Below are 27,735 nucleotides of genomic sequence, written 5' to 3'. Positions count from 1 at the left end.
GAGATGCCACCCAGCCAGCCACCCAGCCAGCCACCCAGCCAGCCACAGAGTAAGAAGCAAAGAAAGGCAAATAGAATAAAGAAAGGTAAAAAGACTAGAGGCAAAAGGTAGATAAAGAAAAATAGGTTAATTTAAGTTAAAAGAGCTAGCCAGAAACAAGTCTAAGCTAGGCCGAGCATTCAAAACTAATAATAAGTCTCTGTGTCATGATTTAGGAGCTGGTTGGTAGCCCAAAAGAAAAAATCTGGTCCATCCACCCACAAAAATAGATTATGTGTGTTAAGTGGTCTTGACCAGTTCCGAGGAATCCAACATCCTCTTCTGGCCTCTACAGGCACCAGGAATGCTCGTATATGCAGACATACATGCAGGCAAAGCGCACGTACACAAAATAAAACAGTAAAATAGAAAAAAAAAATATTTGAAGGCTTTTTTAAAAGAGAGAGAGAGAGAGACAGACTAGGGTTTTTAGGCTAAAAGGCCCTCTCCACAAGGACTGACGGCGGTCCTCCAGCGTGCAGGGGGCGCTTCGAAATAGGGCTCACCTCGGGATTTCTCACGCGGGCCGGGTCTTAGCGAAGGTCCTTGTTGCTAGGAGACAAGACGCATCTTTCCGCTCTCCAGCGGGGTGTCGCCGACTGCCTGAGCTCTCTTGGCGGAGGACTGAGGTCTAGCTAAGGCTCCATTGCCTTAGCTCCAGAAGGTCCCGGTCTATGGGAGCGTTTTCCTTCTAATTTCTCACAAGTAGGTCGTGGCGGCAGGCAGAGGCTCTTCGCCTGGACCCAAAAGTCCGCCGCCCAGCCATGCCTAAAAAAGGAAAAAAGTCCAAGGTACCCTTGTCGGATGAGGAGCAGCTACTTCTGTTCCAGCAGAAGTTGCTGGCAGAGGAGGAGGCGGCCAAGAAGAAAGAGAGGCTTCTCACCCAGTTCTTGAAGGTGATGCTTGTCGTCAGTGTGTTTTGCCCAAACCCAGCGCCCATGAGCTGGCGCCGCTGCCTGGGTCGCCGCTGCCTGGGTCGCCGCTGCCTGGGTCCTTGCGGCCCCACTCATTTTCACCCCGCTCGTGCCTCCTCCGAAGTCCTCCGTCCTGAAATACACGGGTTACAGGCAACGTTGCTTTCGGCCTAGGGAGTTCTCTGTGAAGCAGGGATAGAGCTTGGAAGTATCAACTGAGTTCCGGAATGAGGACAGTGCGTGCTGTCCAGTGTCCAAATTCAGCTGCCTTGAAAATTCTGATGTTCTGTGTGGAGTGGGGGTCATTAGAAAGTCTACTTTGCCTTTAACCCCAGCACTCGGGAGGCAGAGCCAGGCGGATCTCTGTGAGTTCGAGGCCAGCCTGGGCTACCAAGTGAGTCCCAGGAAAGGCGCAAAGCTATACAGAGAAACCCTGTCTTAAAAAACCAAAAACAAAAACAAAGAAAAAAAAAGAAAGAAAGAAAGTCTATTTTGAGGTTTCACCTTGAAGGAAACTCATCGAAAAAACACAAACAGGAGCCCCTGGGTCTCGGTTGCCAAGAGCTTTGGTACTTACTTCAAAATGCACAAGGGCTGGTATTTTTCAGGGTGGTATCCACTGTAGTGTGGTAGACCCTTGGCTGAAACGGATGTGTTTTATTCCTCACACAGGACAAGCTGGCCAAGGAAGAACACAACAGCGCCCTGAATCTTAATAAGATTAACACGCAGTGGAGAACCGTCCTTAGGGAGGTCAAGACCAGAGAGCTTCACAAAGACATCGAGATTCTCAGCCAAACGTTTGAACGCGTGGTGGACTGCAAGGACAGCGTCATCAAGGTAAGGCTTTCTCCCGAGAATGCTTGCGGATGGCTCCCCTGACCTGAGTAGGATGTGCCTCGTGAATTAATATTGGTCTTTTTGGGACAGGGTCATGTATCCCTTGTACTGGTCTCAGACTCGTGATGTAAGTTCTGAGGAAGAACTTGAACTCCTCACTCTCCTGCCTCCGCTTCTGGTATCGCAGGTGTGGGCTGCACAGCCGGATCTAGCTAACTGGCCTTTGCGCCTTCACAAGGCTGGGCTCTGAGAAACCTAGCTTCTTGGTTCTAATTGTCGTCAAACGAGAAACGAGATATTGAGCTGTTCCCATCCTCCGCTTCCTTAGAGGAACGACTCTCCGGCCGTTTGCCGCCCCAAACAAGTACCGCAGAGCTCTGAAGATGTGCAACAGCACCCCAGCAACTTAAACTTAGTCCCAGCACCAGAAGGCTCAGTTCCAGAGAGGGGGCCGACCTGGCCAGGGTTGCCAGGCTCTAGCCAGAGGGCTAGGACTAGAGTGTGGGTATTTGTGTGTGTGTGTGTGTGTGTGTGTGTGTGTGTGTGTGTGTGTGTGTGTGAAGGGTCTCACTCTATATCTCTGGCTGGCCTGAAACTCGCTCTGTAGCCCAGGCTGGCCTCAAACTCACAGAGATCCGCCTGCCTCTGCCTCCCCGATTCCGGGGTTTGAAGGCGTGTGCCCCTGCGCCTGGCAAGGTGTCGGTATTTTGACCCCTTCTTCCGCTGCTTCATTCAACCAGTTTGGCCCCCTTGATGCAACCTGAGTAGCCCTGGATAAGACTGGGAAGCCTCCGTAGGTAAGAGCAATTCTGGATTTCCAAACCAATCAGCCAGAATCCTGATGCTCTCTTGGAGGGAGGAAGAAGATAGAAACCGACTTGTGTAGCCCAGGCTGGCTGCCAATCAGTAGCCCTCCTATTTCGGCCTCCCAGGCACTGGAATTATCGGCAGGTACCATCAGTTCGGCCCATCCTTATGCTCTTAAGAAGTTCCCAAATCACTTATCCTTTAAAGGATTTTTTATATACTTAAAAACAAAAACAAAAAACCTGTTATGATTGTGTGGGTGTCCATGCCATGGAGTTCAGAGGACCACTCTTTGGGGCCAGCGCTCTCCCTCCCCCTCTATGTGGGTTTAACCATCTCCGTGGCCTTGAACATCCCCACCTCCCACTTTTTAAGTTTTTGTGGTTTCATCTAAGCACAAATGAAATGTGCGCGTGAGCCATTTCTTCACTGTGCAGCTGGCTTTGGGACTGGTGACTTTGACGGCCTCCATGCTGCCCTTTCCACCACGGCTTTGGGATTCTGGGAGGACACATGAGCAGTCTCAGCGCAGTGAGATTTGTTAGTCACGGACAGCACTTCCAGCTCCTTGACACCGTGGACCAGGAACTTACAGGGCCCCATGTGTTTGGTTTCCTTGATGTTCTCATGACCAATGCTGGGCATTCGAGTCTGGCTCTCAAACCTTCTCTGCAAACTATTGATGCCTCTGCGTTTCTGCTTAGTTCTGACAGATTGGGCTGACTCTCGCTGGAGGAATTTCTTGGTCCTTTCCCCCCCACACACACCGACCCCCCCCCATCTTTCAAGACTCGGTTTCTCTGTGTAGCCTTGGCTGTACTGGAACTCACTCTGTAGACCAGGCTGGCCTTGGACTCACAGAGATCCACCTGCGTCCTGGTACTAAAGGTGCAGGTCCAAAACAAAACAAAACAAAACCCGGGTGGTGGTGGCACACACCACACACCTTTAATCCCAGCACTTGGAGGCAGAGCCAGGCGGACCTCTGTGAGTTCAAGGCCAGCCTGGTCTATAGAGCGAGCTCTAGAACAGGCACTAAAACTACACAGAGAAACCCTGTCTTGAAAAACAAAAACAGCTGCAGGCCACTCCTGCCCAGCTGTGCTCCTCCTTTTTTTTTTTTTTTTTTTTTTTTTTTTTAACTCAGGCTTCACTAAAGATCTGAGGGGAACCAAGGTTCACACAGAAAATGGCAGCTGGCTTGAAGCAGCACCAAGGAAGAGAGAACAGAAGTCCCTTTTTGTTCGTTTTTTGAGACAGGGCCCTTACTAGCCTGGAACTCACTATATAGATCAGGCTAGCCTCAAACCCAGAGAGAGCCACCAGCCTCTTGCCTCCAAGTGCTGGGATTAAAGACATTCATAACCAAGCCCCCTTTATCCCTTTTTAAATCCACCTTTGACCTGTTTGCCGATCCTTCTTTAGTCTTTTCTTCTCAAACAAAACTCCACAGTAACAGCGGTACCTGCTGCCACATTGGCATCTCCCCTGGAGAAGACACACTTTCCTTTCTGCCTTAGCCTTGAGGGCCGGGGATTCTGCAGACCGGGGCAGCTTCACGCTCGAGGTTACAGCTTAAGTAAGGCTTTTCCCCTCTCTCTCTTTAAAATGATTAATTTATTCTTGTTTCATGTGCATTGGTGGGTGGTTTGTCTGCCTGCGTGTCCGTGTGAGGGTGTCTGATCCCCGGAACTGGAGTTACAGAGAGCTGTGAGCTGCCATGTGGGTGCTGGGAATTGAACCTGGGTCCTCTGGAAGAGCTCTTAACTCCTGAGCCATCTCTTTAGCCCCAGGCTTCTTCCCTCCCCCCCCCCCACCGCCCAGTGCTGGGGAGCAAACCCAACACCTTTTACATGCTGGATAAGCACTTCGCCACTGAGTCACACATCCAGCCCTGAAAGGTTTTGGATCTGGTGTGTGTGTTGTATGTACACACGTGTATATCCATGCCAGAGGTTGCCACCAAGCGCCTTTCCTTAACTATGGTCCATCTTTTTGTTTGTTTTTAGAATATGGTACACTTGGGCGGGAGAGAGGTTCAACAGCGAAGAGCACTTGTTCTTGTAGAGGACCCAGGTTCGATTCCCAGCATCCGTATGGGGCCTTACCGTCTGTAACCCCAGGAGATTTGGTGCCCTCTCCCGACCTGTAAGGCCACCAGGCACACACACACGGTATACACACATAACATGCAAACAACACTCATGAAATAAAACATCTAAAACAATCATTAAAAGAAATCATCTAGGCCTGGGGGCGCATGCTTTTAATCAGAGCAGAGGCTGAAGGATCTCTGAGTTTGAGGTCAACCTGGTCTACATAGCAAGTCCCATGCTAGATAGGGATATATTGTAGTGAGACCCTATCTGAAGGAGGAGGAGGAGGAGGAGGAGGAGGAGGAGGAGGAGGAGGAGGAGGAGGAGGAGGAGGAGAAGAAGAAGAAGAAGAAGAAGAAGAAGAAGAAGAAGAAGAAGAAGAAGAAGAAGAAGAAGAAGAAGAAGAAGAAGAAAAGCAAAAAAGCAACTTCACAATTTTGCATGTCCCCCTTGCTTGGGGTTGTGTTAATCTCTGCTGTATTATTCCAGTTCTGGTATATATGCCGTCAAAATGAGCACTTCTTTGAGACAGTCTCACTGGATCTCAGGCTAGGCTGGCTGGCCAGCGAGCTTCAGGTATCCACCATGAATGAGTGGAGATCTTCACTCCCTATCCTGGCACAGGGGTTATAGGTGTACCACCAGCCCTGGGGGCCTTTGTGTGGGTTCCAGGGCAGGAACTTTGTCAACTAAGTCATTCTTTTTTTTTTTTTTTTTTTTTTTTTTTTTTTGAGTCCAGACTGATCTTTGATGGCAATATTCCTGCCTCAGCCTCCCAAGTGTTAGCTAGGCAGGGGTGGCACACACCTTTTAATCCCAGCTCTCGGGAGGTAGAGGCAGATGGATCTCCGTGAGTCCATGGCCAGCCTGGTCTACAGAGGGAGTTCCAGGACAGCCAGAAGAGAAACCTTGTCTCAGAAAACCAAAAAACAAAAACAAAGATTCACAAGGCTCCTCCCTGAAGTTATATAAGTAGGAATGACTGCTAGGGAGAGGGACCCTCAGAGCAGCTAAGCTGTGGGGCTCAAGGACACGGTTTGTTAGCCATCACCCAGCACCTGTAAGTAACCCCAGTAAACTAACCGGTCCACCAAGGTGGACTGTCCTGGTATCATTACTCTGTCTCTGTCTCTTCTGGGGAGAATGGATATTTGTCCCTGTTCTCCAGGAAAGCCACACAACACATCCTTAGCCCCGTGGCAAGGATGTCCTCCATAGGCAAGAACAGCCTGTCAGTCAGTCAGTCACCTCGGCCTGGCTGGACTAGCCTCCATCCAGCTGTCAGCCAGGAGCTCAGCTGAGCTGTTGACTAGAATTCACATGACCTCTCCCTGCGCTCTGGGTTTCTCACAGCACACTGGCTCACATGACTTTTCCTGTGCCCTGGGTTTCTCACAGCACGCTGGCTCAGTTCCTGGAGGAAGCATTCCCAGGAACAGGCATTCCAAGAGGCGGGGAAGGGAAGCTGCCAGGCCAGAGGAAGGGCGGTGTCGGAACCGGCACGGTCCCAACTGTCCTCTTCACCTCCTCTGTTGATTCCAGTAATCATAAGCTCACTCAAGTTCAAGGAGGTGGAAAGAGAACTCTTTTCTCCTGTCCTCCTTCCCTCCCACTCTCCCATCTTCCTTTTTCTTTCTGGCCTTTCTCTTGAGATGCGTCTTGCTGGCCTCAAACTCATGATCTTTTAAAAAGTACTATTTTTAAATTATGTGTATATGTTGTGTGTGTGTGTGTGTGTGTGCGCGCGCGCGCGTGCGAGTGTGCGTGTAAGGGGTGTGTGTGCATGTGAGTGCAAATGCCCACAGACGCCAGAGGAGGTCGTCAGATCCCTTAGAGATAGAGTTACAGGCAGTTGTGAGGCACCTGGTTTCCATAGCAAGTGCTCTCAACCTCTAAGCTGTCTCCCCGCTTCCGAGCTCCCAAATGCTGGGATTGTCAGCACGTGTCACTGTCCAAATGAGGAATGACAAAATCCCATTGCAGAAAACTGTAGGACGGGAGTGTACTCATCTCTGCAATGGGGTATGCCCCAAGAAGCCACTTCCCAGTGGCCCCGGGTCACTCCAACATGGCTTGACTGCTCTTCCATAGTTTCCTTGCTTTTTGTCTAGTGCTGGTGATCGAACCCTGGCCCTCACCCATGCTAGGCAAACGTCCTGCCACTGAGATACATCCCTGGAAAATGTTTTTGCTGCCTGTGGTGGCCACACCTTTAACCCGAGCACTAGGGAGGCCGAGGCAGACAGAGCCCTGTGAGTTGGAGGCTAGCCTGGTTTGCATAGTTAGTTCTAGGCCAAATAGAGCTATAGAATGAGATACTGTTTCAGTGCACACACACACACACACACACACACACACACACACACCACACCACACACAACCACACCACACACACACCACACACAACCACACACACCACACACACACACCACACACCACACACACACACACACACCACACCACACACAACCACACCACACACACACACCACACCACACCACACCACACCACACACACATACCACACCACACCACACACACCACACCACACACCACACACACACTCACACACACACACCTTGTTAAGTACCCAAGCAGGCTTCAAATTCATTATATAGTCCAATTTGCAATGCTCCTGCCTCAGTGCCCTGGTATTATGGGTGTGCATCACCATGGCTACCTTACTAATTTATATAAGAAGACAAACTAGGTTCAAGTTATTTTCTGCCCTCAGACATCCAGTTCTCCATGGATACCTGGCTTTTTTAATGGTCGCTCCATCAATGTAATGTTTGTGATCAGCTGGGCAGTGGTGGCGCACGCCTTTGATCCCAACACTCGGGAGGCAGAGCCAGGCGGATCTCTGTAAGTTCAAGGCCAGCCTGGGCTACAGAGTGAGTTCCAGGAAAAGGCGCAAAGCTACACAGAGAAACCCTGTCTCGAAAAAACCAAAAAAAAAAATATATATATATATATATATATATATACATATACATATATTTTCATTTTATCTCTGTGTCTGCATATATGTTAAATGCACCATATACATGCAATGCCCATGGAAAGGACGTTGGATCCCCTGGAACTGGAGTTACAGTTGTAAGCCTCCACGTGGGTGCTGGGCATCAAACCCTAGTCCTCTGGAAATCCTCCTAATTGCTTAGCCAGCTCTCCAGCTTTTTTTTTTTTTTTTTTTTTAAAGACAGGGTCTTATGCTGTATCCCTGGCTGGCCTAGAACTCCTAGTGTAGACCAAGCTAGCCTTGAACTCACAGAGATCCACCTGTCTCTGCCTCCTGAGTGGTAGGAATAAAGGTATGCGCCACCAGGACCGGTCCCCCCACTTCCAGATGTCATTCTTGCTTTGCATCAAGACTCAATGGAAGGGGCTGGAGAGACGGCTCTTACGGTTGGTTCTTTCAGAGGACCTGGGTCTAAGTTCTAGTACACACATTAGGCACCTCACAACTGCTTGTAGCTCTCATTCCAGGAAATCTGAGGACCTCTGGCCTCTTCTGGCCTCCTGGGGCACCTGCAGTACACACAACGTGAACTAGAAAGACATGCATACGTACACACAAATAAGAAGTAGATTTTAATTTTTTTTTTTTTTTGTTTTTTTTGTTTTTTTTGTTTTTTGTTTTTTCGAGACAGGGTTTCTCTGTGTAGCTTTGCGCCTTTCCTGGAGCTCACTTGGTAGCCCAGGCTGGCCTCGAACTCACAGAGATCCGCCTGGCTCTGCCTCCCGAGTGCTGGGATTAAAGGCGTGCGCCACCAACGCCCGGCTAGATTTTAATTTTTAAAGACTGAATAGGAGAACCGGCATTCCTAAATCCATTAGGAAATAAGAGGAAAATGCCATTGTGCCATCCACCTAGCCAGATGGCTAAATGTGCGTGCGTGTGCGTGTGCGTGCGTGTGCGTGTGCGTGTGCGTGTGCGTGCGTGTGCGTGTGCGTGTGCGTGTGCGTGTGCGTGTGTGTGTGTGTGTGTGTGTGTGTGTGTGTGTAGGCCAGAGGTTGTCATCTAGCATCTTCTCCGCTTGCTCTCCACCTTACATTTTGAGATCGGAGCTCATTCACCAAACTGGGTAGGCTGGCTGGTCACTAAGACCTAGGACCTCTACTGTTTCTACTTCCTTAAACCCAGGACTACAGGAGTGCCACCACACCAGAGTTCTTCTGTGGGTGCTGAGGACCCAACCGATCCATCTCCTCAGCTCCCTGAACCCATTTTTATCGTCTCTCGGAGGCCCCTCGGCCAGAACAGTAATTCTCTTCCCTCTGCCTAGTCTTTGGCTAAGGACCTGACGGAAGCCGAGGAGCAGTATGCCCACGCTCTCCGCAGCCACCTACACAACGTTGACCAGCTCCTGACCCTGCAGCGACGCCGTCTCAACCTCCTGGAGGAAAATTACAACATGGAGCTAGAGGTCCTGACCAAAGAGTTTGAGACGGAAAGGTATGGGGCCAGAGAGTCAAGAGACTGGGATCCGGGGGGCGGGGGGGGGGGTTCCCAGAGCCCATCCCCAATACCAAGGGGCCTCCTTCCTATCCATAATCCCAAGCAGAGAGGGTCCCGAGTTCCTTGTACATGAATCTGGGTTTAATCTTACAGCCTTAGCTTACCTTGACCCCCCCTGCCAGGTCCCTGTCTGTACCTCCTAATTCCAACTATCAAAATTCTATCCATCTAGCAGTACACAGGGATGGAATAGAGATTTCCCTGTCAATTTACTTACATTTTTGTTTCTGTATCACATGAAGGTATTACCTATTCAAAAATCAAAATATTCTTTCTGGAAAAAAAAAGAAAAGAAAAGAAAAAAAGACAAACCAAAACTTTCCCTCCCTGCCTGCCAGTGCCTAAAAGTTTGTTTAAGTTTGTTTTTTTTTTTTTTTTTTTTTTTTTTTTTTTTTTTTTTTTTTTTTTTTTTGAGACAGGGTTTCTCTGTGAAGCTTTGCACCTGTCCTGGAACTCGCTCTGTAGCCCAGGCTGGCCTCGAACTCACAGAGATCTGCCTGGCTCTGCCTCCCAAGTGCTTGGATTAAAGGCGTGCGCCACCATCACCCGGCTTGGTTTTGTTTTTTAAGGTAGAGCCTCACTATGTATTCCTGGCTGGCTTGGAACACATTATGTAGACCAGGCTACCCTCTAACTCACAGATATTTGCCTGCCTCTGGCTCCCAAGAGCTAGGACTAACAGACTGTGCCACCACTGCCCACTCGAGCTATATTCCGTATTTCATCTTTGTTATTTTTGGTCTACATGCTAATATACATCATGTCTCCTCTAGGAAGACAATCATTGACCAGCATGAGAAAGAAATTCACTACCTACAGGATGTCTTCATGGCCATGGAGCAGAACTATATTGATTCTGAGTATGAGAGCAAGCTAGAGTTCCAGAGCATGTGGGATGATCTGAAAAACAAGGTACAGGGGGAGAAAGGAAGGACGGGATCTGGAGAGGCATGACGAAACTGTTCAGGGCAAGCAGAGCTGGATGAGAGCCCCAGAGCCAACAGTCAATAAAAGTCTGTTGCCCTGAAGGGGCCCCATGCTTCTTTGTGATCTTGTGAAAACTGTTTGGGAGGCAGGGCTGGTCTAGAACATTCCGGGAACGTATTTTAAGGCAAAACAGAAAACAGAAAAACTAAACAAACAAAAAAATCACCACCATGACCAACAACAAAAACCCAAGAGATCATCTGGCTTTGTCCTTTTGAGTTGTAGATGAAGAAACAAAGACCCAGAGTGGCCACATGAGCAACTTGGCTCCACTGCTGGTTTGTGATTGGTTCAGGACAACCTAGGTCAGTAGAATATTGATCCATAATTCTTTCCACCATAGTTTGCGGTCTAGTCAACATGCAGAAGTTTGGGTATAGAATTCTTGGTTATCAATTAACTTACTTTTGAGACAGCACCTTCCTTAGCCCAGGCTGACCTTGAACTCACTATGTGGTGGAGCATGACCTGGAACTACTTTTGCGCTTTTACCTTAAACTTCAGATCCTCCTGCCTCCACCTCCCGAGTGGGGTGACAGGCATGCACCCTCCTATCCAACTTGATTCAATGCTAGGCAAGCACTCTAAGCTCCACTCCCAACCCTTGCTTTTACGTTAGCCAGTGTTTTACTTTATTTACAATTTGAGTAATTTCCTACATATGAAAATTGAAAATCAGACTTCACATGAAACTCCAAACTATCAGTTTCCCTTTAGAAAGTTAAGAGATCGGAGTCAGGTGGTGGTGGTGCATACCTTTAATCCCGGCACTATGAAGGTAGGAGGTAGTGGCAAACTGATCTCTCTCGAGTTCGAGGCCAACCTGGTCTACAGAGTAAATTCCACGACAGCCAAGGCTACACAGAGAAACCTTGTCTTGGGAAACAGAGAGAGACACACACAGAGAGAGAGAGAGAGAGAGAGAGAGAGAGAGAGAGAGAGAGAGAGAGAGAGATTGATTTGGAACACGGGGCCTTATTCTGTTGTTTTTGTTTTTGTTGTTTGTTTGTTTGTTTTTGTTTGTTTTGTTTTTTCCGAGACAGGGTTTCTCTGTGTAGCTTTGAAGCCTGTCCTAGAACTCACTCTGTAGACCAGGCTGGCCTCGAACTCACAGAGATATGCCACCACCTCCCATCTCCTCATTCTGTTTCCAGTTGGCATTTTTCTCATGGAGCTGGGCCCACACCCCCACTTTCCTGTCCAGGCCATGATGCACTGCCCTCGGAACGTAATTCACCAAACGCTGCTCCCCACAGTCCCTGAGGGTCAGGCTGCTGCTGGTGGTGAAGGGGCGATCAGAGGGTAACTCTAAGCGGTTGGTATTTGGGATACATTTCCTAGAATCTGGAAGAGAAGCACTTTCTTCGTCTACAACTGGAGAACATAGTGGAGGATCTGTGGAGAAGGTTCCAGGACGCACTCAAGAACTACACGGAAGCCACGGAGGACCGGAAGATCGCCTTTGAGACTCTGAAGGTGAAGGATGAGAAGAGTTCCAAAGAGATTGAAATGCAGATGAAGAAGATCCAGAAGCTGCAGGTCAGCGCGCGACAGGAGAGCCTCTCCGGGGTCTCCCGTGCTCTTTTGGGTCCCTCGCTGGCTGGGTCAAGACGCCAGGCTCTGCTCTCAGCCCCCAGTCTACCCACAGTCAGTGGCCTCTGCTGTCCCCCCAGGAGGCCATCGCCGCCTTGAAAGGGAAGATCACAGCCTACAGCCGCGAAGGCGAATGGCAGAACCAGTGTATCCGCAACGACAAGGAGCTGGTCCACGTCCAGCTTCGGAAACTGAAAGCCCAACGGACGCAGGCTCGGGGGAAGTCTCAGGAGAACTTAGTCAAACTCACCCTGGAGAGTAATGCCGCCCTCAAGGGCCTGAAAAAGGTCGTGGAAAAGGTAAAGGGGACGAGCCGAGAAACCTGGCTGGAGGCGAAAGGGATTCGGGAGACGTGGGGCGGGGCTCCCTCCTCCTCCCTCGTTAAGTGGCGGATGTCTGTGTTCGCTTTTCTTTTAATGCTCTTCTCTTTCTGAAACGAACAGGGATTCCTCAGCTTCCTGAGTCCTCACTTTGCTTTGCAGAGGGTCTTTTTCTCTGTGTGTCTGATGCATGAGTGTTTACACACACACACACACACACACACCAATAAACGCGGGCTTCCAACTGGTGATTCTGCCTGCAGCCCGGATGCTTAAGATCTCTCTGCTGCTACCTGCTCCGCTGCACTTCAGATTTTTTTCTGCCTTTAATTCTTTAACTGGCAGAGGAAATCAAGACCCCTGGACTGTATCATTTCTAGACTACATCATTTTGGGGGGCTTGTCTCTGGATTTCTTCTGAAGACAATATCATTTTGGGACCTAATCTACAGATTTCTTTTGAGACTACCGACTCATCAAGATGTCACTTGTCAGTCATATGACAAGCTCCAAAGATAGACACTGTCACTAAATGCCTGTCTTATGCTCTGGATCATTACCATTGGTTAAGTTTTACTGTGGCCCCTTGGACAGAGCCTCCTCTTAGGCTGACCCCCAATATCAACCTTTGGTCAGCTCGAAGCAGCTAAGAACAGTGGCCATCACCCCCAAACACCCTAAGAGCAGTTAGGGTGACCTCTGAGATGGGAGCCAGAGGGTGACGAGAGACCAAGAGTTGGACAGACCTCCCGGTAGGCAGACCGATAGGGAGAGGAGGAGCCACAGCTAGGTAATAACGGTGGTGAACTTTCAAGATGGTCACTTCTTCCTCAGCCTCCAGACTTGAGAGGAAAGCCTGGCAGCTTTTGTGTCCCACCAGCAGGGTCCCTGCTGACCACTAGCTCAGGAAGTGCAAGGCCTGCTCAGGACATGTCACACGCGGTTGCAGACCAATTAACCCTCCTGTCTGCTTCCAGCTGACCCGCTCTAAAGCAGGGAAGGAAGACTCCTGGGAACTTTATCACCAGGCCTCCAGAAGGGACAGGACTTCCCGGCTTCCCCCGCCCCTCCTCCGTGTGTCTGCTGCATGTGTTTCCTCGTCCCCAGTAAATGCCTTTCTTTTTTCTAGTTTCTCGAGACAGGGTTTCTCTGTGTAGTTTTGGTGCCTGTTCTGGATCTCGCTCTGTAGACCAGGCTGGCCTCGAACTCACAGAGATTCGCCTACCTCTGCCTCCTGAGTGCTGGGATTAAAGGTATGTGCCACCCCACCACCACCACCCTACCCCCCCCCCCCCCCCCCCCGCTCGTAAATGCCTTTCTTAACTGAAAAGAACAAGAAGTAATGGCTGCTGCGTTTGTGGTAAGAGTGTGAAATGCTGGGCTAGTGCTTGGCCCATGCCAGGTGCTCATCAACGGGGCGTCCTACTGCCTGAGCTGCTTTCCTGGGCTCAAGCAGGGGGACTATCTTGTTTTTCCTAAGACATCTCTCCATACTCCCAACAGGGTGAAAAGATCCTTAAGCTTGCTGAAATATGTAGGAAATTCGAAACAGAGGAAGAAAAGGTGCTGCCTTTCTACTCCTCGGTGTTGACTCCCCAGGAGCAGGAGGAGGTGGAGAAAGAGAATCCAGAAGAGCTCACTGAGGAGCTTGCCAAGGTAAAGGAAGGGGCAGGCGGGGGCTGGGCGGCACCTGCCGAAGCGGACCGTCACGTCCCTCCGTCCTCCGTCTCCACTCTCAGGTTATGGTGGACTATTCAGGGATGGAGAACTTCTGGAAGAGATACAACAAGGTGAAACTGGAGGTCCTGAGTCTGGAGCACAGACGGGGGCAGTTGCTGGACATCAGCGGGAAGCTGAGGGAGATGCTCAAACAGTACCTGGACGGCATCTCCGTGAGCGACGAGGTGCTGAGCCAGCTGAACCCGCTCTTCATCGTGAACCACAGAAGCAACCTGCCCCAGCCGCCTGCACCTGCCCCGTCAGGGGACGGGAAGCCTCCAGCCACTTACAACATCATCGAAGCGGCTCACATCATCTCCCACACTCTGTGATCCGAGAAGGGGCCTCTTCCCAAAGCTCGGAGACTTTTTTCTTGAAACCTGAGTGCTTTGCTGTCACAGACGTAGACGGAGGATCCAGACAGTACTCTAGTTATTGACAACCACTGCCCTCTGCTGTAGAACCAATAAATTATTCTTTTTTAAATAATACAACTTTCTTCGTGATTTATTTTTATTTTTGTGTGCACTGGTCTTTTGCCTGCGTGTGTATCTGTGTGAAGGGTGCCAGGCCTCCTGGAACTGGAGTTACAGACAGTTGTGAGCTGCCATGTGGGTGCTGGGAATTGAACCTGGGTCCTCTGGAAGAGCAGTCAGTGTTCTTAAGCACTGAGCCATCTCTCCAGCTCCAATAAATTATTCTTAAAAAGTTATGTTTCTTAAACAACAACAAAACAAAAAACAAAAAAATGGGTTTCATGTAGGCCTCAAACTCCCTGTGTAGCTGAGGTTGACCCTGAACCTCTGATGCTCCTGCCTCCTCTGGGATTACAGCTGAGTACCACAACATCAGTTTTGTTGGTGCTGTGGACTGATCTCAGGGTTTTTTTGCATTCTAGACAAGCATTCTACCAACTGAGCCTTATTCTCAGCCCTTGTAAAAGCTTTATTTTCTTTGCCATCTTCAAGGATACAAGGGACATTCTGGTCCAGGGAGAGAATGCCTAGGCGCCTACTAGGAGGTGAATTATGTTTCCTCCTCAGCATCACCGCACCAAGGGAGCCAAAGATACCCCAAAGACCCAAGGCAGGTTCAAGACCAGTTTCCGGGGATAAATTAGGACAGCGAGAGCAGGCCAAGGGAAGATGTATGCTCCAAGGCCTCCAGCCCCTCAGCCACAGGCACGATCCAGCTTCACGGTGCTGTTTTCTACCCAAGAACAGCAGCCTGAAAGCATCGGGTGTGCAGGTGTGTTGGTACACATCCGTATTTGTGGCCCAGCCAGGAGGCTCACGGGTCTGAGGCCAGCTTGGGCTACAAATGCAAGACCGACCCCGTCTTCGAAGAAAAGGGGAACCAGAGAGATGGCTCAGAAGGTAAGAGCACTTGTTTCTGAAGTCGGTGAGCTCAGTTCAATCTCTAGAAGCCGCCTTCAGGTGGAGGGAGAGGGCCAGCTTCACAGTGCCCTCCGATTCCACATTCAAACCAGTGCACACACACAATAATAAGTAAACAACAAACCACTAAAAGAAAAAGGGGGCAGTGGTATCAATCGAGGACTACAGAGTTTTCTTAACGATCACTATTTATTTCTTTTTACTCTTGTTCCGCTTCTCTTCTTTCAGCTTCTTTTTGGAGACCTTGGGTCTGCTGGCCTTTCTGTATAAGTGATACCCAATCAGGCCCAGGAGGGCTGGCACCATAGCCATGCCCACCAGGGGCAAAATGCCCTTCAGCAGCTTTTGCCAGTAGTTGGCTCGAATCAATGCAATCAGCTCCACATCATACTGCACCACGGCATCGGCTAGAAAGGCAGAGGGGAGGGGTGGGGGTCAGAAGCTGCACCCCTGCACCCGCTGGAGAGGCTCTGGGGCAGGGGTGGGGGTCAGAAGCTGCACCCCTGCATGCTCTGGAGAGGCTCTGGGGGAGGGGTGGGGGTCAGAAGCTGCACCCCTGCACCCCTGGAGAGGCTCTGGGGCAGGGGTGGGGGTCAGAAGCTGCACCCCTGCATGCTCTGGAGAGGCTCTGGGGGAGGGGTGGGGGTCAGAAGCTGCACCCCTGCACCCCCTGGAGAGGTTCTGGGGCAGGGGTGGGGGTCAGAAGCTGCACCCCTGCACCTGCTGGAGAGGCTCTGGGGCAGGGGTGAGGGTCAGAAGCTGCACCCCTGCACCCGCTGGAGAGGTTCTGGGGGAGGGGTGGGGGTCAGAAGCTGCACCCCTGCACCCCCTGGAGAGGCTCTGGGGTAGGCGGGGTAGAACTGCTGTGATTTATCCAGAGCTCTGAATGAGGAATAAACCCAGGTAGTCCGCAGAAAATAACTGTGATTCTGGCCATTTGAACTGTGGGGTAGGGCTCCCTCGGGAAAGGCGGAAGAGGGTTAGGAGCAGGCTAAGGACACATGTGTCCATCTTAACTACAACTAAACACGTGGCTTGGAATCAAGGCCAGATCTTTGACAGCACAGGAAATCTGTGGATGGGAAACATGCAGGCTCTTCCATATTTACAAGTGAGCATTTATTTAAAGATTTGTTTATTTTTATTTTAAGTGTTTTGCCTGACGCACCAAGTGCATGCTTGGTGTCCTTGGAGTAAGGAGAGGGTGTCCGATTCCCCCAGGAACTGGAGTTACAAATGGTGGTGAGCCACCACGTGGGTGCTGGGAACTGAACCTGGGTCCTCAAGAGCAGCCAGTGCTCTTAACCACTGAGCCATCTGTCTGGCCCCACAAGTGAGCATTTAATTGTGTGAGAATCCTCTGTACCAAACGGACCCCATTTCTAAACAGCCACAGGGATAGAATTTTGTAGGGCTATATTAACTGGAATAAAAGCAGATATCCTCAAAAGTCCACCCACCAGTGAGCACATACAGCACAACTGTGAGAGGATTTTCAGGAAAGGGCTGGGAAACAAGAGACGCACTGAAGGAAGTGATGGGCAGGGTCAAACAGCTTCAAATACAAGCCAATGAGGAGCACTGGGATGGGCAGAGACAGGGCCTCACTCTGTAGACCAGGCTGGCCTCGAACTCACAGAGATCCACCTGCCTCTGCCTCCAAGTGCACCACCACGCCCACTTGATGAGAGAGGTTTTGCTGGGCCCTCCCCACCCTCTTCTCAGGGCTCCCTACAATATATCACGTTGCCAGACCTCTGTGGAGTAGATCACATTTTACCCAATAGCAAAGAGATGCCCATCTTGGGAAATCTGTCCAGTCTCTGTCCTTCAGAATAGGCATCAGCAGTAGTGTGTGAAGGTGAACCCTAGGAACCGGTCATGGGGTTCCCTCCCTACCAGCTCCATGTGAGGGCTCTTGCAGTTGCCTGTTGGTTTGTTCTGAGTTACTTTAGTGCTCTGAGATAAGGAGTGTAGCCAGCAAGACCCACGCAGCTTGAGCAGGTGTCAAAAGTCACCAGCTGCTCACGCCGAGCCAGGTGGCCCTAACAGGTTGTCTGCAGTCTCCACTGGAGAAAAAGGGTGGGCCAGAAGGAGGGGCCCAGCTACTCCTTTCCTCAGACTTGATCTGGACTTTCTCAAGTTCTAGACAGGGCAGAGTGTGTGGCTCTGCTTTGAGGGGTGGGAGAATAGACCTAGTCAGTTACCTGGGATAGATGGCGGGTACCCTCGCTTTCCATAGGCCAGGTGAGAAGGAATGACGGCTCTTCGCTTCTCTCTGAGGGAAAGGAATGAGTGCCAGGCGGCAGAGAGGTGAGCTGGCAGCCCGGGCCCAGCGCCACCAGAAGCACCTCCCACCTCAGTGACACCAAACGTGAATTTCCCCCACCTAACAGGTTGACCAGCCAAGGTACCAATAACCCTACACACCTCAACTCCCCCCAAAAAACCGACAGCCAGAGAGGTGCCCTCTGCTTTGGATGCCCTCACCTTTCCAGTATGAAGGCAGGGGCCCTTTATCCTTCAGGGTCCTGCCTACTGGAGATGTGGAGTGGCGGAGAAAACGGCCACCCAGGCAAAGGGGAGGTCAGGGCCGCCCCTGTCCAGATACTCACCCCACACACATGTCCAGAAGGCTCTGCTCCAGACCTTGAGGAAGAAGACAGAACTGAGCTACACACCGCCCAGGAGGGAAATCAAAGGCTCCCCATCGACCTTGACAAGTGAGCTTTGCTCCGCTTCTCAAACTCAGCCCCCAGCGATGTGTGGGACAAGAAAAGAATTAGAACCCGAGGTAGCCAAAGATCCTTAGGGTCTTACTCCTTCTAGGAGCCTTTCCAGCATAACTTAGACGTCCAAGACACTGAGCCAGGGCTTAGGTTAGGGAGAGGACAAAAGGCACAGGTCACATACCTGGAATCACCTGCTTTTGGCCAAGTTCTATAACCAGAGGATCTCTGGTCAGAGAGGTGTCAATAATGCGTCCATCTACCAAGCTGCCCTGAAGACAAAGAGGAAGAACTAACGCCACCTTTCCTCCCACCAGACGGGACACACACACACACACACACACACACACACACACACACACACACACGCACTGGGACCGCCCAGAGGGATGGCAGCAACCCTCGGCACAGCCTTGCACCGTCCCTGTCTCCCACCCCCACCCCCGTGGGGCAAAAAGGAACAGGAAGCCCCAAAGGGCTGACGCTTCTTGGAGATCTCTCCACCCTTCATTTCTCAGTGCCGGAGAGAAACTGGCGGGAAAGCAGGGCGGAGGAAGGAGCAGACGAGAGAATACCCCCACTCCCGTCCCCACGTGCTAGCCGACCCTAGCTAGGGATTCAGTGCTCTCGCACAGCTTGCCACGTGTCCAAGCCAAAGCTGACGTGTTTCGTTCGGGCACCGCCCCCTCCCAGACCACGCCCCGGCCCCCCAGGCCCCTCACCGTGTAGTGTATGTGGAGCGTGTCTCCCAAGGCAGCGGATTCCGTACACGACTCAGGGGGCTGTACCTATGAGCAGACTCCAAGGGTCAAGGCTGCTCCTCCTAAGACCCTGTTGCTACATCGAGACCCAGCACCTTCTCCCCCAACTCAGTGCCAGCTCTTCCTCTCCTGTGCGTTCGCAGGTTCCTTCGGGCCCCATGCTCCCCCCACGATCCCTGGCCTTAAAGGGTGGCGGCGGCGGCGTGGGGGAGGGGGAGGGGGCGCGACAGTGTCCTCACCAGGGTCTCCACTTGGAGGGTCCGGACGGGACTTTCGGTTTCTGGCCCAGCCTCAGCCCGGCACACCGCCCCACTGAGCAGCGGCAGCAGCAGCAGCAGTCGGAGCGGGCAGAGCAAGGGGCGCAGGGACATGACCGGACGAGGTCGGAGCACCGGGGCACCAGGGCAGGCAAGCTGTTCGGATGCAGGCGACCAGGACGCGTTGCCTCAGCTCCAGGCCAGACTGGTGTGGGCGGGTCGCAAGGAGTGAGCTCCTCCTCCTGCGGCCCGCCCTCCACCTTGTCCCCACCTCCTGGAGGGAAGAATCTGCAGCATTCATTCCCTACCCTGTGATCCCAGGTCGAGGATTCTGACCCATCCGTTAGCCGTTCGGTCCCATGACGAGGGTTGGGCCATGTGATAGCACCTATTTGCCATTACCCACTGTAATGGGGGCGTTAGTCTCTAACCTTCGAATCACGGGAGGCACAACTGTTGCCATTTTACAGCTAAGGCACTTGCCTAGGGTCATCATGCTAACTGGTGAGAGACAGGATTCAAGCACAAAAATGCATTTGTCCTCTCTTCTTTCTTCTTCTTCTTCTTCTTCTTCTTCTTCTTCTTCTTCTTCTTCTTCTTCTTCTTCTTCTTCTTCTTCTTCTTCGTCTTCTTCCTCCTCCTCCTCCTTCTCCTCTTCATCCTCCTTCTTTTGGTTTTCCAGACAGTTTCTCTGTGTAGCTTTGGGGCCTTTCCTAGAATTCACTCTGTAGCCCAGTCTGGCCTCGAACTCACAGAGATCCACCTGCCTCTGCCTCCCGTGTGCTGGGATTAAAGGTGTGCACCACCACTGCCAGGCTCTGTTCTTTCTTCTAAGACATGTTCCCTCCCACTAAGCTGGCAGAGGCAGATGTCCAAGACAGCCAACTCTTCACCTCTCCTGATCGCTCTTCCCTCGGTTACGACTAGCAAGGTTGGCGGCTGCTCTGCCCCCCTCCCCCCCAGGGTTTCTTCCTGTAAAAGGGATCAGTCACTGACCTTTTCTTTCCTGGTTTCCCTCAATACCCTTTTCACAACAGCAGAATGTACAATGGTCTTGTGTTTGTGCAAGGACTTCCGTGTTTAGAAGGGTTTCAAGTAATTTTAGGTGGTCTTACCAGTTTCCCTTTTCATGACTTGAACCCTTCCTGAAAACCTAAGCTGTGGTCCCTAGATCCCGGTTCCTGGTCACTCAAAGGCTGTCATGGGGTCGTTCCATACCATATACTCTTAGGCAGTTTCTTGGTTCATGGTCACTTTTTTATAATTTATTTATTTGTATTTTATGTACATTGGTGTTCTGCCTGCATGTATGTCTGTGTGAGGGTGTCAGACCCCCTGGAACAGGAGTTACAGACAGTTGTGAGCTGCCATGTGGGTGCTGGGAATTGAACCCAGGTCCTCTGGAGGAGCAGCCAGTTCTTCCAACCACTGAGCCATCTCTCCAGCCCTGGTTCATGGTCCTCTTTAGCACGGATATTATTCTTAGACACAACTCCACCTGTCTGGCCAGCACCTCAGCTTACACACCCCCAACACACACTTGCTCTCATATGAAACACCCTGCCCTTCCTGCTCTGACCTTTCTGGTGGCTCTCCTCTATCACACTGAGACTTCTTTGATCTCACATGTCTAACCAGCCTCCTCTGGGTTCTTCTTCCCAGCCTCCCCACTACCTCCATTTCTAAGAACAACCACTCTAATTAAGTTCTCATTTTCTATTTTGTGGTACTGAGGATCCAGTCCAGACACGCACCACTGAGCTGATGTCCCTAACCTAGGATTTAAAAACAACAACAAAAACCAACCAACTCATTGTCAGGGGCTAGATACTAGTGCTTCAGAGCACTTGCTGTTCTCCCAGAGGACCAGAGTTCAATTCCCTGAACCTACATCAGATGGCTCAAAAATGCCTATAACTGCAGGGCCCCCAACACCCTCATCTGGCCTCCACAGATACCCAAACATGTGGCATACAGATATACATACATACATACACATAAGTACAAATAAATCTTCTAAAAAAATAACTCACGGCCAGCCAGGTGTGGTGGTGCACACCTTTAATCCCAACACTCAGGAAACAGAGGCAGACAAAATTTCTGTATTTCAGATCACCTAGGACTACATAGTCAAACTATCTTAAACAATAAAATACCAGAACCCTCATTGGACAGTGGGGTATGGTGATGCACACCTATAATCCCAGTTCACATAAAACCCTTTCTCAGAAATTACTCAAAACGACAGACAGCAGGAATTTCTGGGGTTGAGGGAATGCTCTATAATTGAGGATATGGGATTACATGGATGTATGCATTTTTAAAACCTACCAAATGTATGTGCATGTGGCTAGGATATAGCTCAGCCATAGAATGCTTGTCTGGACTTTAATCCCCAGCACTGAGAAAAAGTTCTGTGTATCTCACTATATGAATAGATATTTGGGCAAATACAAAACTACACTTCAAAGTCTCTCTTGGAAACTGGACACGGTAGTGGTTAAGAAGACGTAAATCTGAAAAGCAGTTTTAGACTCCTCTAAAGGCACCGATGCTAGGAACCAGGTCAGTTCAAGCTCTCCTCCTCTCCCCATTGGCCTTCCGCCCTCCTCTCTGTGCCTAGAAAGTACACAGGATGAGTTAGGCTGTAGCCATCATCACACTGGATCATGACGATGGAAGGCAGGGTCCAGATGGTGAAGCGCAAAGATGGATCTAAGTCTTTGGTAAGTCGAGACCCACCGTGCTAGTCCTGGATCACCTACCACCAAACCCCTCTTGATGGAGAGTTCCATCCTATTTTTGTCTTTTAAAGGTAAGCCGCACCCCAAAGCTTCCCTCTTTATATCATTCTGTACATTGCTTCATGCACTCACGTCACCTACCATGTCACCAAAAGCTTACATAGTTCCACACTGCCGTGAACAAAACTGACTCTGACACGCCAGTTAAAAGCTTTCCACCCAGCTCTCCTTTCCCGAATTGGTCATTTATTAAATTGAAGGCCTTTCTCTTTTTAAGAAGTCCAGGCCTGTTGATTGGTAGTGCACGCCTTTAATCCCAGCTGTTGGGAGGCGAGGGCAGGCAGATCTCTGAGTTGGAGGCTAGCTTGGTCTACAGAGCAAGCTTTGAACTTGGGATCATCATGCCTCAGACTCCTAAGTGCTGAGATAATAGGTGTGTCCACCCACTCTTGACTCTGAAGAGAGCAAGCCAAGAGACAGAGCTTTGTGCCTCGCATTTTTGTGTGTTCAGTGTTCATGCCCGACACGTAAATACTTCATGTGTATTAACTGCATCCGAGTTCCCTGCTGCTGGACTAGTCTGGCTTCAGATGAGCCTACCATGTGTTCTCAGCTCTATGATCCCCTGTTCTGTACCCTTCAGGATGTTTAACTCTTTTCAAGCCCTAATTCTCCTAGCTAACAGTGACGTTCCCCCACATCTGAATGAAGCATACATCTACTCTCTTTTCCCTTTGTTATTGTACATGCCTTGTTTCTCTCTCCCATTTCCCTCAAAGAGCCAGCACACCGATGACAAGGACCAAGCATGATATGCCTAAAGCCCCCTAGGTACCAGCTGCATGATACTGGACAAACGTTTTCACTTTCCAAACAGGGTCTCTTACAGCCTGTACCGGTGCCAAAGCAACGTTGCCTTAAACCCTTTTTTAAAATTATTTATGGCATGGACTTACAGACAGGCATGTGCCACGGTATGTGTGGAGAATTACTTGTCCCATGTGTTTACAGGCAGGTGTGTGCCATGGTGTATGTGGCATCAGAAGACAGCTTGGGAGAGCTGTTCCACTACACGGGATCCCACACAGAACTCAGGTAGTCTGGCTTGGTGGCAGGTGTCTTTTCCTGTAGAACTTCTCACTAGCTCAGTTTTGAATGTTTTATTTTATTTTATTATTTTTTTAAAGATTTATTTATTATATATACATTGTTCTGTCTGTACATATCCCCACAGGCCAGAAGAGGGCACCAGATCTCATTACAGATGGTTGTGAGCCACCATGTGGTTGCTGGGAATTGAACTCTGGACCTTTGGAAGAGCAAGCAGTGCTCTTAACTTCTGAGCCATCTCTCCAGCCCCAAATGTTTTATTTTTAATAAACTGTTAAACTATTAAATGAGAAACCGTTGAAATATCCAACTATACTTTGAAAATCTCTAAGACAAATGTATATGCTTCAATTTAAGAAGTAAATTAATACAAATGATGTGAACTCATATTGTAACTCTTCACCATATATTCAGAAAAAGTGCAAGGGCTGGATTGGGGGCTGGGGATGCAGCTCTGTAGTGTTTGCTTGGCATGCATAAAACCTTGGGTTCAATCACAGCCTTGCATTAACTGTGCTTGGTGGCATCCATCCATAATGCACAGCTGTGCATTAACTGTGCTTGGTGGCACACATCTGTAATGCACAGCTCTGCAGTAACTGTGCTTGGTGGCATCCATCCGTAATGCCAGTACTTGGGAGGTGGAGGCAGGATTAGGAGTCCAAGTCATCCTCAGCTACATGAGTTCATAGGTCAGCCTGGGATACACAAGGCCCTGTCTCCCTGTCCACCCATTTTCAGACAGGAAGTGTGAGCCTGACAACTGTTAAGAGCTCTCAGCGCTTCACTGTTGACCTTTGCCCTGCCAAGAGGCAATGTCAGTTCTGGTGGTTTTGCTTTGACAGGGTCTATGAGGGGGATGGGAGCTCCAGCTATGTATACCAGGCTGGCCTCAAACTCACAGAGATCCACCTGCCTCTGCCTCCTGAGTGCTGGAATTAAAGTCACACGCCACTCCACTGGCTGAGACCCTGTCTCTTAAAAAATAAAAATCAAAGGAACCCGAAGGATGCACCCAATGGCTGAGGCTGGTCAGGCTTTCGGGTGGGAGTGGGAAGAATGCAGAAGCAGGTGTGGTAGGCGGTTCTACAGAATGTCCGCCTAACATCTGTGCACACTTGCGTTGTCAGGATCACTGACAGGAACAACTGCTTGTTATAAAAATATGGGAGTGAACAAGATCTGAATCAGTAAGAACCAGTGTTTCTCAACCTTCCTAACACTGCAACCTTTTAATACAGTTCCTCATGCTTTGGTGACCCCAACCTCCAAATTATTTCATGGCTACTCCATTAACTGTAGTTAGTATCTGGTATACAGGATAAATCTGATACGCGACCCCCAAGGGTCACGACCCACAGGTTGAGAACTGCTTGTGTACAAAACTGTGTAGAGGGTGTTTCATGAGTGAGCCAATGGAGCCCTGGCAGGAGAGTAAAAAGACTGTAAAGGCCATGAACTCTGTGGAAGTTGAGTCAAGTCTGAGACTCGAGCTGCATCTGAAAGGAGTACTTGTTTTGCCTTTGTCTCATGTTGCCCAGGTTGGCCTCAAACTTGTTATGTAGCCAAGGCTGACCTTGAACTCAGCTCCTCTTGCTGTCACAAGCACTGAGATTACACCATCTGTTTTTATGCAGCGCTAGGGCAGCAACCCAGGCCCCTGCACACTCAGCAAGCACCCTACCACCTGCCACATCCCCAGCCCTACTGTGGATTTTTCAACGAGGGAGAAAAGAGCGCTAAAGGCCAAGAGCCAGATGTCCGGAGGGAATGCCTGGGCCAGTGCGGCTGAAGCCAAAGTAGAGAGGCAAGTGGAGGGAAACTGGGGGCTGGTGCAGGGGACCTGGAGTGTGGAAGGTGGGGACTCGGAGTGCGAGCACAGCTGTCCTGCGCAGCACATACAAGCGGTAGCACACAGGTAGACCAATGGCTGTCTAGGTTCTGAGGCTCTGTAGGGCACATGACTGGAGGGAAGTGGGTAGGGTAAGGGAAGGCAGTAGTGGGAAGAAGAGGGTAAGGTCATCTCCAACAGTAGCCCCACTGATGGGCTTGGCCAGGTGGTGTGCCTTTAATCTCCAGCACAGGCAGACATGCTAGGTAGCAGGTTCCAGGCCAGCAGGGCCACAAATGAGACCCTACCCTCTGAGGGCAACTGACTGAAAGGCCCCAGCCAGGGTCAGGGAAGAATCGTTTCCATTAGACTGGGAAGGAACCTGAATTGTGGTTCTGAGAAAGGCAGACACAAGTGGACAACCACATCCAGAAATGCCTGAGCCTTGCAAGTAAGTGTCCGTCCGGTCAGTTCACCCACAGCTGCCAGGTGTGAGCCAGGCACTGCTTCCCACAACCCCCTCTGCTGCTGGGCACTCAGTTCACCCACACCCACACCCACACCGCAGCCAGGTGTGAGCCGGGCACTGCTTCCCATAACCCCCTCTGCTGCTGGGGACTGAATTAAGGACTTACTTTGTTTTTCTGGTACTGTGGATGGAACCCAGAGCCTCGAACATATGAAGCATACACTCCACTGGCCCCCTTTAGGTGTGGCTTACATGCTCAATCATCCAGGAATGAGGAAGTCAGAGCCCAAATCCTGCAGCTGCTCTATCCAAGAACATGGTCGCTCCATCCATACAAGATGTAGCACACAGAGCACTCCCCTTTCATCTAGAATCCGTAGCAGTAGGGGTCTTCTGTGCCATGTTTAGAAACCAGAGCCACATGCTCAGCCTTCTACCCCTCTGTAGTAGTCAACTGTCCTAGGATGGCCCCTGCCAAGACAGCTGGGTTTTGTGTATGCAGGACCAGGGATCAAGCCCAGGGCCTCCAAGCAAGTGATCTGTACAGACTGGAGGAGTGGAGGGAGGAGGCACAGGTCAAAGTTTTAGTCCAAAGCTCCCGTCTTGTCTGACTGCCAGGCAGCTCTCAGGAGGTGGCCTGTGAGGCGGTGAGTGGGAGGAAGCCTGTGGAGAACCACTCAGCTCTCTGCACAGGGCACAGCAGTCTTTCCTTCAGTATCCTCTCCACTTCCATACCCAAGTCTAACTGAAGCCCAGACGCTCCCTACAGCGGACGGCAGAGTGACACACACACAAGCAGATGCTCACCTTCTAACTTTTTTTGTTTTGTTTGTTTGTTTTTTTGAGACAGGGTTTCTCTGTGTTGCTTTGGAGCCTTTCCTGGAACTCACTCTGTAGCCCAGGCTGGCTCTGCTTCCCGAGTGCTGGGATTAAAGGTGTGCACCACCATCACCACCACCACCACCACCACCACCACCACCACCACCACCACCACCACCACCACCACCACCACCACCACCGGGCTCACCTCCAGCTTTGACATTCAACTGTCCTGATTCAGCTTCCTCACTTCCGGACCCTCACTGCCCTCACCGACTTTGCTCACGTGACCATGCTCAGGGCTCCCACTTCCTTGGCCCTAACCCTCTGCACCTTTCTCAAGAATCCAGGGTCATTCCTACCCATTCCAGCAACTGGGGTCAGGAAACCCAATCAGAGAAACCTGCAAAGGAAAGTATTTGGATTCCACCCTTCCCAGTGACCAGTGAGCTCTCCAGATCTTGGGTTAGAGTGAACCAAGACGGTGCTTAGTGTTAATAGCCTGCTGAGGGACATCACTCCCTATACTGACCAGCAGGAAAGAAGGAGCATCCTCCTCAGCCATTCCCAAGATTTCAAGATTCCAGAGCATCCTGAAGTGGATGCCCAGCTCCCCCTAACACAGTGGTATAACCCATCCTAAACAAATGCCCAAATACAGAGGAAGCACTACATTTCTGCTCATGTTCTATTCTAATTGCATACACATGCTTGACTGGAGGTCAGATGCCGGGGCCTTGAGAAACTCACACTACACTCAAGGACAGGAAACACACTCCTGTGAAGGGGACGGTTTTGCCTTTCCTTGCACCTAGGCTCATCTAAGCCCGCTTCCTCCAAGTTCATTTTGGAAGCTGCCTTACCCAGATCATGCTGAAGCCAATCACTTGGATGTGGGTCCTTTGTCAAATCGCGACACACAAGCCATGGGAGGCTATTCGCCCTGTGGTACCCAGACTTACCGTCAGGTTCCCTCCCTCATCCTGCATCCCCTCAAGGCTGACAGGTTTGGACAAGAGCCACAGAGGGCTCCTCTACCTCGAGTGACTAAGGGACAGGGAAGAACCAGTCACCCGCTGCTCCAGCTTGTTCTGGTGTCACCAGCCTGCCATCAACTCAATTGCTTGTGAGTGTTTACTGTTCTGTGGGGAGAGGGAGGAAAAGACAAACCCGGATCAGGCTGGCCTCCAACTGTCGGAGATCTCCCTGCTCTGCTTGAGAGCGGGTTACAGGCGGGCACTACCACACCCGGCCTCTATTGCTGTCTTAGGAAAAGGCTGAGGCCAGGCTCATAGGCTCACACCTGCAATCCAGCACTTGGGAAACAAAGGCAGGAGGATGTTTACAAGTGTGAGGTCAGCAAGCCACACAGGGGCGACACTCGATTTTAATCCCAACACTCGGGAGGCAGAGGCAGGTGATCACTGTGAGGCCAGCCTGATCTACAGAGCAAGTTCCAGGAAAGCCAGGGCTACACAGAGAAACCCTGTCTCAAAACAAAATTAAAGTAAAAAAGGAAAAGAAGCCGGGCAGTGGTGGCGCATGCCTTTAATCCCAGCACTCGGGAGGCAGAGCCAGGTGGATCTCTGTGAGTTCGAGGCCAGCCTGGTCTCCAAAGCAAGTTCCAGGAAAGGCGCAAAGCTACACAGAGAAACGTCTCGGAAAACCAAAAAAAAAAAAAAAAAGGGGGGGGGGGGAAGAAAAAGGAGTTCAGAAAGTGATCTATTTATTAATAAATAAGGAAAGCACTTGAGAACGATGTTCCTAACTTATGAGCTGAGG

At 50.5% G+C, this 27,735-nt stretch overlaps 2 protein-coding genes across 3 annotated transcripts; one reads left to right on the top strand and one right to left on the bottom strand.

Moving 5' to 3' along the window:
- Positions 1–597: 597 nt before the first annotated feature.
- On the top strand, positions 598–14,325 carry Ccdc65 (coiled-coil domain containing 65). Its single transcript, XM_028891937.2, has 8 exons — positions 598–935; positions 1,626–1,793; positions 8,985–9,154; positions 9,991–10,129; positions 11,546–11,743; positions 11,878–12,096; positions 13,621–13,773; positions 13,857–14,325. Exons 1-8 carry the CDS (start codon positions 804–806, stop codon positions 14,166–14,168), a joined length of 1,491 nt encoding a protein of 496 aa, XP_028747770.1. The 5' UTR covers positions 598–803; the 3' UTR covers positions 14,169–14,325.
- Positions 14,326–15,403: 1,078 nt separating this feature from the next.
- Fkbp11 (FKBP prolyl isomerase 11) lies at positions 15,404–19,249 on the bottom strand. Of its 2 annotated transcripts, XM_028891893.2 has the most exons (6): positions 18,963–19,223; positions 18,685–18,750; positions 18,147–18,234; positions 17,849–17,882; positions 17,441–17,511; positions 15,404–15,640 (listed from the first exon to the last, which is right to left on the bottom strand). In XM_028891893.2, the coding sequence occupies exons 1-6, from the start codon at positions 19,092–19,094 to the stop codon at positions 15,423–15,425; spliced, it is 609 nt and encodes a 202-aa protein (XP_028747726.1). In that variant the 5' UTR covers positions 19,095–19,223; the 3' UTR covers positions 15,404–15,422. The 2 variants fall into 2 exon arrangements, with proteins under 2 accessions (XP_028747726.1, XP_028747727.1); XM_028891894.2 differs by lacking the exon at positions 18,685–18,750 and having other exon boundaries at positions 18,963–19,249.
- Positions 19,250–27,735: the final 8,486 nt, after the last annotated feature.

Source organism: Peromyscus leucopus, chromosome 20, assembly GCF_004664715.2.
Source record: "Peromyscus leucopus breed LL Stock chromosome 20, UCI_PerLeu_2.1, whole genome shotgun sequence".
NCBI lineage: Eukaryota > Metazoa > Chordata > Mammalia > Rodentia > Cricetidae > Peromyscus > Peromyscus leucopus.
This window is presented reverse-complemented; position numbering and strand designations above follow the sequence as displayed.

What these genes read in the sequence shown, in the direction of transcription:
- Ccdc65 (XM_028891937.2), top strand. Translation starts at nt 804, where the DNA reads ATGCCTAAAAAAGGAAAAAAGTCCAAGGTACCCTTGTCGGATGAGGAG. An exon ending in GGGATGATCTGAAAAACAAG is followed by an intron (nt 10,130 to 11,545) that starts GTACAGGGGGAG and finishes TACATTTCCTAG; the next exon opens with AATCTGGAAGAGAAGCACTT. An exon ending in TGAAAAAGGTCGTGGAAAAG is followed by an intron (nt 12,097 to 13,620) that starts GTAAAGGGGACG and finishes TACTCCCAACAG; the next exon opens with GGTGAAAAGATCCTTAAGCT.
- Fkbp11 (XM_028891893.2), bottom strand. Translation starts at nt 19,094, where the DNA reads ATGTCCCTGCGCCCCTTGCTCTGCCCGCTCCGACTGCTGCTGCTGCTG. An exon ending in CCAAAAGCAGGTGATTCCAG is followed by an intron (nt 17,883 to 18,146) that starts GTATGTGACCTG and finishes TTCTTCCTCAAG; the next exon opens with GTCTGGAGCAGAGCCTTCTG. An exon ending in GTACCCGCCATCTATCCCAG is followed by an intron (nt 15,641 to 17,440) that starts GTAACTGACTAG and finishes CTGCCTTTCTAG; the next exon opens with CCGATGCCGTGGTGCAGTAT.